The 12,108-nt window shown below is 34.8% G+C and overlaps 2 protein-coding genes across 3 annotated transcripts; one reads left to right on the forward strand and one right to left on the reverse strand.

The window, feature by feature from the left end:
- Positions 1-5,696: 5,696 nt before the first annotated feature.
- LOC133788965 (costars family protein) lies at positions 5,697-7,203 on the reverse strand. Of its 2 annotated transcripts, none has more exons than XM_062226654.1 (2): positions 7,039-7,203; positions 5,697-6,067 (listed from the first exon to the last, which is right to left on the reverse strand). In XM_062226654.1, exons 1-2 carry the CDS (start codon positions 7,117-7,119, stop codon positions 5,882-5,884), a joined length of 267 nt encoding a protein of 88 aa, XP_062082638.1. In that variant the 5' UTR covers positions 7,120-7,203; the 3' UTR covers positions 5,697-5,881. The 2 variants fall into 2 exon arrangements, with proteins under 2 accessions (XP_062082638.1, XP_062082636.1); XM_062226652.1 differs by having other exon boundaries at positions 5,697-6,100; positions 7,039-7,196.
- Positions 7,204-7,310: 107 nt separating this feature from the next.
- LOC133788964 (pheophytinase, chloroplastic) lies at positions 7,311-9,644 on the forward strand. Its single transcript, XM_062226651.1, has 6 exons — positions 7,311-7,826; positions 8,340-8,451; positions 8,556-8,649; positions 8,746-8,923; positions 9,016-9,085; positions 9,169-9,644. The coding sequence occupies exons 1-6, from the start codon at positions 7,429-7,431 to the stop codon at positions 9,478-9,480; spliced, it is 1,164 nt and encodes a 387-aa protein (XP_062082635.1). The 5' UTR covers positions 7,311-7,428; the 3' UTR covers positions 9,481-9,644.
- The last annotated feature ends 2,464 nt before the right edge of the window (positions 9,645-12,108 follow it).

Here is a 12,108-nt window from a genome sequence, read left to right on the forward strand (position 1 = left end):
TCCATGAGCTGAACACTTCCTTCAAGCTAGATGTCGAAGAGCTAACGGAACAAGCCACGGGCCAAGTTCAGAGAATCTAGAAAGCGATCTAGCCATCACGCATCTCAAACTATGTTATTGGCTCAAGAGGTGACCTGGAGATTATCTGGTTGTCGTAATGCCAAGTTTGACTCGAACTGTTCACACCAGAGTAAGCTAGATGTTCTACCTGTTCACTTTCTCCATGCACCTATTGGCCAGTTGTACCCCAAACTGAGTGATTCAATTCATGTTTGTTTTTGGGTACAACACATCACTATCCCCAACCTTTAAATTTTCTAACGTAATTTCCAAAGCCCATACTTGTCATTTTACTTAAGCTAATAATTTTTGTTTTCCCTTAATTACACTTTCTACCACAAAAGCTCATATTTCTACTTTGACCCCCGTATCACAACTATTATCACCAATTGAAATAAAACATACATCATAATTCATTCATATCATAGTTCATATAATTAAACACATAAAAGCATACAAATTACTATTATATTCTGACCCAAGCTAGATTGCCAAAATACCTTTTACTAACGGAAGCAGATATTACACCCGAGTGGCATTATCAGTGCTGGTCGGAGGGTTACATCTGTACGTAGTATGACCACTTCTTGGGAAATGGCAAAAAATGCCATGGGACACATATTCACTTCTCGAGTATGATTCAATCTTCTGACATTCCAAATTGTTAGTTGCTTTTTCAATTCAACCACCAAGCTATCAATGGTATGGTAGGTGGGCATGAATGCTTTGTGGTCAGGTCATGGTCCCCAAGTCCCTTCTTGTCTTTATCTTTGTAGTCGTGAATACTTTAGCAAGTCTCACTGTAACGTCCCAAATCTGCTAATAAGACTTTGTGCCTTGATTAGCGTGCAGGGAGGGAAATAATTGAGTTAATTGTGTTATTATGTGGTTAATTGTGATATATGTGTATCAGTACGTGATTTTCTTGAATTAAATGATTATATGACTAGATATGCATGCTTATGTGAATTAAATACGCATATGGGCTCGTTAGTGTTAATAAGGGCATATTTGTAATTTTTTTTGTTGAGAGCATAAATGTGATTATTTGTGTTATGTTGTGTTATGTCTGAGACCACAATATTGTGGAGATATATATGTGATGTGTGGTCTGAGGCAGTTCTAGGGAGCGGAATAGTCATAACGAGGTCGAATACCCGGCTCGGGGTGGGCCTAGGGGTATTTTGGGAATGTAGCACTTGTTCGGGGTTACCGGGTAACGGGTATCTATTTAGCGATTATTTGGGTATGTCGGGATTAGTTGGGGATTTATAGGACTACTAGAGGAATTAGCGAGAATGTGGCAAATGACGTGATTGCCCTTGGAAGCATTAAATGACTAAGGATTAATTTAGGGGTAGTTTGGCCATTTTCTAAGGATAGGCTTGGGTAAGATTATAGAATCAATCAGAAGGAAAAAGGGAAACACTTAGAGACTCTCTCAGCCCCCCCCCCCCCCCCCCTCTCTCTCTCTCTCTCTCTCTCTCTCTAGCTGGGGATTTTGTTGAAATTCAAGGACGAAGCTTGGGAATTGAAGCTTGGAGTAATTAGGGTTTAGCTCAGGGTCAGATTATCAATAGAGGTAAGGATTTTATGCTAATTTGTTGAGTTATTCTGCTAAGATTTAGAGGTTTTGTTTAGGTTTAAGCCATAGGCTGGTCTGTGAATTTTAGTGAGATCATGGAATAGATTTTGAGGTATTTATACTGAATATGTTGCTTTGATAGGAACTCTAGACCGAATTTCAGGTTTAAGCTTTGATTTTGGTGGATTTTAGAGGGTTTGGCTCATAAAAATGCATAAGGAATTTTGGGTTTTGGGGCTCAGGTCATGGCTTTGTTCTTCAGGCGCCGTGACCCGCATGACCTAGGAGGTTTCAAAGCCTCTGAAATCGTCCAGGTGTCGCGGCGCAGGGTGAGGCGTGTCGCGGCCCGTGTTCCCCAGAAGAGAGCCTTGGGGATCTCTGACTTGCAGCGCGTTGCGGCCCTCGGGGGCTGGGCCGCGACTCAAATAGGGAATAATGGCCAAAACAGGGTTTTAAGCTCGAGAACTCAAATTCAAGGGCTCGTAAAGGATTCTACTGCCTGATTTAGTAGAATTCAAGGTTCCGGAGACTAGAATATTATTCCAAAGTTCTTAATTGGTTTAGGGCTTGATGGGTGTTTATTATTATTGCGTTGTGACTAGGTTTTACCGCCAAGGCTTGGGTTTAGGGGATCGTGCTCAGGATCGCACTAGTCAGTCAGCGTGGGACACAAGTAAGAAAATTGTTTGTACCCGTAGAGCAGGGCATGGCCCAACTATCTTTGTTTAATGCTATGTATGAATGTTTATAATTGTTATGACATGTTTGTGTGATTATGACTGATCGACGAAGGTCGAAAACGGCAACAAGCATGCTGAATGCAGGTTGCCGTGGCATGACCATCTAGGGTGTTGTATTCACACGTTCGGTGAAGACCGTGAACCTAGTGCTTGGTAAAGCACCTTGGTCGGCATAGGCCGTTATGTGAATAGTTTGTTATCTGTTTAAAGTTATGTATTCACTAGAATGAATTGGTGTATGCTATGTGCATGGGTTTTCTTGCTGAGTCTTGGCTCACGGGTGCTCTATGGTGCAGGTAAGGGCAAGGAAAAAGCCGACCAAGCATGAGTTGGAGGGCATGGAGCAGCGCATACATGTTTGGCCTACCTGGCCGCCACGACTAGGGTTGTTTTGAGAGACACGTTGTGAATGTTTTATTTTGTCGCTTAGGTCGACCGTATTCTAACTTTTGAGTTGTAAATATATTTTAAAACAATATTTTGGGATCCCAATGTATCACTTTTATAACTTTGATGGATGTCCAAACCCTTTATACTAATTTTCATTAGATGGGTCTTTATTCCGATTTAATCATACTTTTTAGTTTAAAACTTCGATTAGCGAGCTAATAGCACATTTTAAATTCACATGGTAATGACTCTAGGATAGTAGAGTGTTACACTCACTAAGATCTAAATAGCTATTTTCAATGAGGAATTCGAGGTCTAGCCACTTAGGTGAATATCTTGGATGTAGGTTGTTGTGACCCTAATGCTAGTCAGGCTCCATTATGAGTAACTAACGACCACCTAGGTCTAGCGTCAGTTATCTACTCAGGGAATGGACAGCCACATGTTGGGCCACTCGCTTAGGCCCAAATTATTCATTCCAAGCGTGATACATGTTAAAATACGGCCACGTGCCCCTAAGTATGCCTCACGTGAAAGGTTTCGGAAAAACATGAGTAACACATATTTTTTATATATATATAGTAAAAATATACAATGTTGCTTAAATGAATAGTACGATTGTGAATATTTATTCATTAATTTGTAAATTATTAAATAGTATAACTTAATTGATTCATGCATTAAATATGGGATATTTTGAGCAAAACTTTCTAAAGCTTAATATTTGGTCGTCCTTGAATACTAAAGTGGTTAACTCTTATCATTTTCTTATTGTTTAAACTATTGACTTTATTAAATAAATTTTAATTATTTAAAATAATATATATTTTTTAAATTAAATAAATAGATCTTCTCTTTAATGAGACTGATTTTTTTTTAAAAGCGAACAATTAACTCAAATTACAAATTCTAAAAATGAATTAATTTCTTTAGAATAATTTAAGCATCTACGTATCAATATGTATATGCATATTATTGACTCTAAAAAAAATTGACTTTAATATATCTTTCCATTATTAAAAATGTTCTACTAATTGAAAGATCCAAACTTGATAACATTCTCCTCTAACCGACATTGATTGGCTTAACCAATTATTAATGTGTTAAGAGATGGAATGATCAAGAGAACCCTCCACGGGTACCTACAGAAAAAAGCTCTGGTGGTTAAGTCAGTAGATGCTCTCTCCAAAATTCCACGTAAGTAAAAAGTCAAATGAATCAAAGGTCATTAGTCCAGGAATTAATCTAATATTTATAGTATTAGTCCAGGAATGAATCAAAGAAAAAGTTTGAAAAACTTATTCTCATTGGTCCATGTCATTGGTCCATGTCAGCATGTCACTGGATAAAGTATTTCCATGCCTACCCAGTGACATTCTACCTCTTCTACATATGCAGAAGCATCCTTTCCACAAAGGTTGTTTCACCCCATAACCACTCACTACCCCTTCCATGCAACCTCATTTCATGAAATGATGTGTTTCATATTAGATTCAAATAAAATAATTTATAATTTTTACCCAAAAATTAGGATCTTAGAACATCTACATTGGGAGGTGGCTTAAGTTATCCAATTATAACATTTTTAATAAACTTAACCAATCAAAAAATATAAATTTTTTATTTAATCATAACTTTTTTAATAAACTTAACCAATCAAAAAATAGAAAAAAAAAATTAGTTTGCCAATTTTCTTTTAAAACAATCTCCTCCACTTCATTTACCTACCCCACCTCTGACAAGCATTTTCCCAAAGCAATTCTCATTGGAATTGCTCTTACAATTGCCTCTCATTCTTTGTGCCAACCGAACAATTTTTAAACTGTTGAATTTAAATTTTTTGATTTTGTCCCTAGAATCCCATGTTAATTATGCTTTTAAGATCATTTTCATTAAATAGGGTGGCAAGGAAAGAACGAGCAAGTGCTTATATGTTGATGTGACCTTTGTGGAAAGAGGGCTTCTACATCTAGAAGAGTTAGAAGACTACTTGCTATTGAGATTGATTAAATATAATAATAGTTAAGTTTTTTTTATACAATGTGGCGTAGAGCACTTAAATGGTTTCACTTAAATTGAAGTGAAAATACGAGTCTTTGTTGCAGACATTAAAGTAGTGTTTGGTTTGGTAGAATGAAATGGTAATTGAATAGATAAGAATAGTTTTGTGAATTGATTACGATGTTTGGTTTGTTGTTGGAATGAACATTGGAATCAGGATTATTTTATTTGATTTGGTCTTAGAATAGAATGGAAAAAGTGTAATTGACCAAAAGGCCCGAATTGCATCGAGGTGTTTTTTTTTTTTTAATTATGAAAAAAAAACCAAAAAATCATGCACAGTTCTATTCAAAATGTATAAATTAGTGTCTTAATTGAACTTTTAGTAAATTTAAGTTATATATCATCAAAAGCTATCATGAGGCATTATATTTTAGTCCCAATAGATACTTTAAGAGAGAAGAAAAAATGGAGGAAGATGCCAAAATTAGAGACTTTTTTCAAAGAAATTTGGCGGTGATGATAGTTTTGTAGTGACTGCCATAACTCTCCAAAGAATCAAAGAGTGGCCCGAGGAAGAGAAGATAGAAAGAAGAGAGATGAATGCTAAAAAAATAAAAAAGGTATTTTTGGAAACCAAGCAAATAGTAGCATTATTTTAAAATCTTAGTGAAAAATACTATATTTTTTTTGGATATAGGAATCTACACTATGGATAAATACCCAAATTTCCCTTTATATAATTGCAAAAGGTAAAAGTTTTATATAATTGCAAAAGGTAAAAGTCTGAAAACAAGTACGACAGTTATAGTATTCCTCCTTAAAGCCATGTTATAAAACCTTTTCTAAAAGAGCTTTTAGTAATTGTATGGCAAAGTAAAGTAAGGAAAGCATAGATACCAAACAAATAACAAAGCATCAATCATCAAACCAAGCTCTTAATTTCTTTTTTTCACCCAACTGATTATGAACGAAAATATTGGTCCCGTGAATGAGAAAACATAGGAATCTTTGACACTGGAGGACATGTAAAACCACATAATATTATGGCATACACATTATATAAATTTTAAAGCAAGCTTTGGGTGAAGTTATGAAATTTCAATTAAGCCTTTGCAACAGCATCGCTAGCTGTTGCTGCTGATGCTGCTGCTTCTTCTGAGGCTGGTTTGAGAATGATTTCAACATTGTCATGGACTCCTTGCAGCAACAACTCACCATCATAGGTCAAGAATTTTCGCCTCTTTGCTGCTCGTAATGTCCCAACCAACGCTTCGAAAATATTGGCACACTTGTCATCATGAAACAGCACACCAAATGTTACCTTTAACACAGAATTCAATCTTGTATATCAGCCACCACTGTACCAAGCAGCACACATAAAGTTGTTCTAGTAGTGTAATTTTGTACATTTATCTTCATTTCATGGGGAATAAAACTTTATCTAACATAAGGAGTGAGTACTGAGCACAACATCACAAATCAGAAGATTCAGAAAATGCAAAATGTGTCAAATTAAACTTAAGGCAGAATGAGGACTTTTGTAATTTTCTAATGGCCAATGCAGGTGGAGAATGACTAAAGAAATTGTATGGTTGAGTAAAATTCTATATCAAAAGTTGACTTTGCCCATACTTGAATGAACCATAGATCAAAATGGAGTTTGATTGGAACAATCATCATCAAATGAAACCATAAACATAATCACCAATAGAGCATACTGGGAAACAAATTTAGTTTCATGCATATGATCATTGAGACATCCATAACAAATTTTAAAAAAATATATTGTAAAATTTTGCAGAGTGGGTTTCTTTTCCAACTCATTATATGATCATACTTTAAAAAAGGTTTTCATCTAAATATATATAATCAAATGTTAGACAGCATTTTCCCAAGTCTTTTCTCTCTACCAATTATAATTACCAACAACTGAACTCAATCACAAGCCAAAACATACTCACACAGCAGCAATTCAAGTCTAAAACTTGAGCACTCCGATCATGATTGCCAATGGAGATTGGATTTTATCTAGGTCAGTCATGCGGTTTGAAAAAAAAAACACAATACAAAAAAGTAAGGCACCAAATTTGTATCTCTAATCTCTAAATTGAACAAATTTGGGAAATGTGAAATGACAAGAAAAATGAGATCTCAGATCCATCCAAGATTAAATCACAACAAACCAATCTTCATAGATTCAAAGCATAACTCTCAACTTTTGACGAAAGAAACGAACTTTTTTTTTTCCATTTGTTTTACCTTGTAAGAACCATCAGGCTGGACCTTTCCGAGCCTTTTGATCTCTACTTTGAGTCGCTCAACCTCTTCTTCTACGTTCATGGCGGTTTTTTTCGCTCACTTTCTTATGGGAGAAATGTTCGCACTTAGCTCCGTCCGTGTTAGCTTCTATTCATTATATATCTATGTAAAAAGAAAGAAAAGGTTTCAATTATTTTTTTATCATAGAAAAACAAAGGGACCCACTTGCTTCTTTTTTCCTTTTTATAACCACCAACCAATTCCAATTATACAACAATATCTTTTGAGAAGAGAAAACTACCCAACCAAACCCAAAACAGAACAGAGTTTAAAGAAACTAGAGAATGAAGTGAACACCATTACCATTAGAAGAAAGAAAGAGAGAAAGAAATGGCTGCTGCTGACTCTGTTTGGATGCATTTGCAGTTGCAGCACCAGTCCATCCATAAGAAGAAGGAGAGAAAGAGTTTCTTTTTGAGTCCAATTAGTGCTGTTAACATTGGTGGGAAAAATGTGATTTTTCCTACTATTACTACTCCTGTTGTCTCCTTGAACAACTCTTCTCTTGGTGTTGTTGCCAAGTTGAGTTCTTCCGCCGCTGAAGCAGCTGCGGTGCCACCTCTCGAATTGGGTGTTGGGGAGATAAAGAACAAGTGCAGGAAGTGGCTGTGGAAGGGTCAATTTTCCATTAATTACTTGATTGAAGGAGAAGAAAAGCAAGAGTCGAAATCGAATCCTCCTTTGCTTCTTGTTCATGGCTTTGGTGCTTCCATTCCTCATTGGCGAAGGTAGGTTGGTTTGCCTTCCTCCTCATTGACAAGCAAAGCAATCAATGTTACTAACATATTTTCAAAGCATTCTGTTTTTAAGATAAACTCTTTCTTAGTCTTCGAAGTAGAAATTGACTCCAACTAAGGATCAAAAACAGTATTGCTTTCACACATCTCTCATTTGTGCTAGTCTTGACAATATTTCTGCCTTATTCCTAATAAGTATAGAAGCTCTTAGTGCTCTTAATCTAGCTCTTTTGTGAAGCATTAGGAACAAATACTTTTCTGAAGCACCCAACAATAAGGAAAATGCTGTTCATCAGACTGTTTGAATGTGGCAGCACAATACCATTTCAGTTACATTTATTTTCTTCACCCTATTGAAAAAAATGAAAATTCATAACTTGAGTTTGAACATGAGATGTAGTTGTGACTGATTTTGCTTCATTCTTTGGACTCACAACAGCTTTCAAGAGTGATTGATACTATCATATTTTCTCTTTTGTCCTGAAATACTGAAAAATCTGACAGGAATATTAGAACATTAGCCCAAAATCATACTGTTTATGCAATTGACCTTCTTGGGTTTGGTGCTTCCGATAAGCCAGAAGGCTTTCCATATACAATGGAAACATGGGCTCAGGTATGGAGCTTTTCCAATGCAAGATTGAAAGAAGTTTGGGTTTGTCTTCTATATTTTCTTTTCATTTTATCAATTCATATTGACTTAGTATTCTTTGTAAATAGTTAATATTGAACTTCGTGGAAGAAATTGTAAAGAAGCCAACTGTTCTAGTAGGGAATTCTGTTGGAAGCCTTGCTTGTTTAATTGCTGCCTCAGGTAGGTATGCTCTCAACCCAACCTACCACTTTTCTTCTTCACTTTTAGCATTAAAACATTCATTCAATCATAACTGATGTTTGCTTTTGCAATCAGAATCTAATCAATCATTGGTTAGAGGACTTGTCCTTCTAAATTGTGCTGGTGGCATGAACAATAAGGCAATTGTTGATGATTGGAGAATCAAACTATTGTTACCTTTGCTTTGGTTAGTTGATTTTTTACTGAACCAAAGAGCAATTGCTTCTTATATCTTTGAGCGTGTCAGGCAGAGGTATTCTATTACGCCAGTAGTGAGGAAATATCTTATGGATATCCAAGGTGATGACATGAATAAATCTGATTATAACAAAAATTCCAATGCAGAGAAAACATCAGAAATATTTTGCAATCTGTATATGGGAATAAGGAATCTGTGGATGATGAACTGGTAGAGGTACTATTTGTTTCTTTCCTATTGAATCTCCTCTTACTTATTTACATGTCTTGTTCCTAAAAAACTGTTAACTTAAAATGTAGATCATCATTGAACCAACATTCGACCAAGGAGCATTGGACGCTTTTGTTGCGATTGTGACAGGTCCACCAGGGCCAAACCCTGTGAAATTGATGCCAAAAATCTCCATACCTGTTCTACTTTTATGGGGCAATCAAGATCCATTCACTCCTCTTGATGGACCTGTGGGAAAGTACTTCAGTTCCTTACCTGCTAAAGTACCAAACATAAGCCTTTCTGTTTTGGACGGTGTAGGGCATTGTCCTCACGACGATGAGCCTGAATTAGTCCACGAAAAGCTGCTGCCATGGTTGGCTCAGCTTCCAGCGTCATGATCATGACAGAAAAAAACATGCAATTCTTATCAATTGCCTCCACCCCACTTGGTAAGATTATGTAGAAAACCACTCCATTTGTTAACTGATATGTATATTTTTCGATTAAATTACTTTGAAGCTGAACAGAAATAAAGAAAAGGAAACAGAATTTTATGGATATACATTGAAATCCAACCTATAAAAATAAATGTTTATTGATAGCAAAACTAAAGTTTAGGTGTGAGTTTCTTCAAGTTTCAGAGATCATGGAACACTTGGGACTAAGAATGAATACCAAGATAGATGGATGGAAAGAGATTATCAAATAAAATTTGTAACAATTTTTGGATTGTATTGTAGTTAATGAACATGGAACTGAAACTATGGTAGTAGTAGGTAACATCTGAATTAAATTCCACTTATTGTCTAAACTCTCTGCTTCATAAAAATTTCATTGTTGATCATCAGGGAGACACCTCAGACACTCCTATCTTTTTCAAATCTTTGTTTAATCTAGTCTTAGCTTCCTTTTGTATACAACAAAATAACCAAAAATTTATTATTGTTAAATTTTTTGTTTCTGATATGTGTTTGAAGAGAAGTGGAGACTATGGTGATATGCACTAGTTTTGTAGAGCTTCTAAGATTGTGTTGTTTGGGTTATTTGCCTTCACTAATGTTAATTGTGATTAAGTTATATGAATTATAAAGAGAATGATTGGATTCACTCCATTTAAAAAAAAATGAAAATGAAAGAAAATGTTGTTTTGGTTTCAATTTTTAAAAATAGAAAACATGGTTGACAAAAATTTATTATTTGTTTGTTGGTCTAGATTTATGTGTTATATATTGTAAGTAGATAGTAACATGTATATGAATGAACTATGTTGTGGGAGGCTAAGGGCCCAACATAAATACATTACATGTTAAATTTTTGTGTGGAATGTATTAGTTATGGTATTTAAAACTGCAAGTGCCCTTTAATATATTTTTTAAAAAAAATGAAAACAATTTTCTCAAGAAGACTTTCAAAGAAAAACTTCTAATTTTTTGTTTGAAAAAACTAAAGTAAATCAAAAAAAGTCCGAAAGTAGTGATTAAGCTTGTAGCAAATTGTCACTTGGGACTAGCTTAAGTGATTGGATGTGAGTCTATATAAGAGGGGAGGGGATTAAATCCCCATTGTATTATAAAATAATAATAATTAAAAGAAAAAAAAAACCTAGTAGCTGATTTCCTATACACTTTTACCATAAAAAGTAGTGTTGATTTTAAGAAATAGACATTTGAATAAATTTGTGGTCAAAATTGATTTTAATGGGACAATAATACTCTTCTTTTGTCTACTTATTATTATTTCATATTTTTAAATAAATTATTTACTGAAAAATAATTTCTTAAAATATTTAAAATCTATATTATTTTTCATTTAAAATAATATTTATGTTTTATTTAAATAAAATCTTTCAAATATTTTAAAATAAAAAAATAATAATTTCAAGTAGATAAAAAGAGGCTATTATTGTTTTATTAAAATTAATTTTGACCAAATATTTATTCAAGTGTGTATTTTGTACTATTTGGTAAACATAAAAATGTAATTTGGTATTATTGAAATTATAAGGGTGTAAGTGGATATTCAAACAAAATACATGAATGTAATTTGGTATTTTTATAATCATAGGGGTATGTACGCCCTGATATTCAGCCCGGGTCTTTCATGCAGCTCGAGTACAGCTGGCTAGCTAAGAACAGTGCTAAGGGACCTACAAGTTGATATTTCCTCTGTGAAGGCAGTGCGACTCCCTAGGTAATAACACGATATGAGGAATACGAAACATTAAGGCACGAGCTGGAGATAGATATAAGATACAGTGGGCACGAGTTGGCGTTATGTTCGGGTCGTAGTACTCTGACAACCTGCCATGTCCAGGAGTCTTTGTAAACCTGGATACGTTATTTATAAACATGTGTGGTCAGACATTACATGTCTGTTATCCCTGAATTCTCGGACACGTAACATAAACTTGCATGATCAAACATCACATGTCCGATTATGCCAGACGACCCATGATCAATTTCACCTAATGATTAGACCATACCTTAATATATATTGTAATGTTAATCATTTATGCAAGACAGGGCAAAGAATGATGGGTATTCACGTGATGACCCCTACACCTATCCTGGGATGGATCTTCTATAAATACCAAGACATGGGATAGAGAAGGGGTGGGGTTTTCTCTGTGTAATGCAAATACTCTGTCAAAATATAGAGAGATATACAGTAATAACATCGACTCGTGGACTAGGGGGATTTTAGCCTCCGAACCACATAAAAAATGAACGAGTGTTCTTACTATATCATTCTAAGCATCCATAAGAGTTATTCCATCTAATTACGTAATATATTGTAGCGAAAAACCGCGTCAACAGAGTGTAAGTAGGTATTTAAATAAAATACAATAAAGTAGTATACACCTGAAAAACAATCATAAAGTACAAAAAAAATTTAGGAGTGACAACGAGGTTATGACATGGCAATGCAACATGAATACTATACATATTCTCTATGAGTTAAAAAGATTGAGAAACTATTTAAGGAATGTAATTACTGTACATAATATGTGTTATGATTGATTGGAT

This window comes from Humulus lupulus, chromosome 7, assembly GCF_963169125.1.
Source record: "Humulus lupulus chromosome 7, drHumLupu1.1, whole genome shotgun sequence".
Classification (NCBI taxonomy): domain Eukaryota; kingdom Viridiplantae; phylum Streptophyta; class Magnoliopsida; order Rosales; family Cannabaceae; genus Humulus; species Humulus lupulus.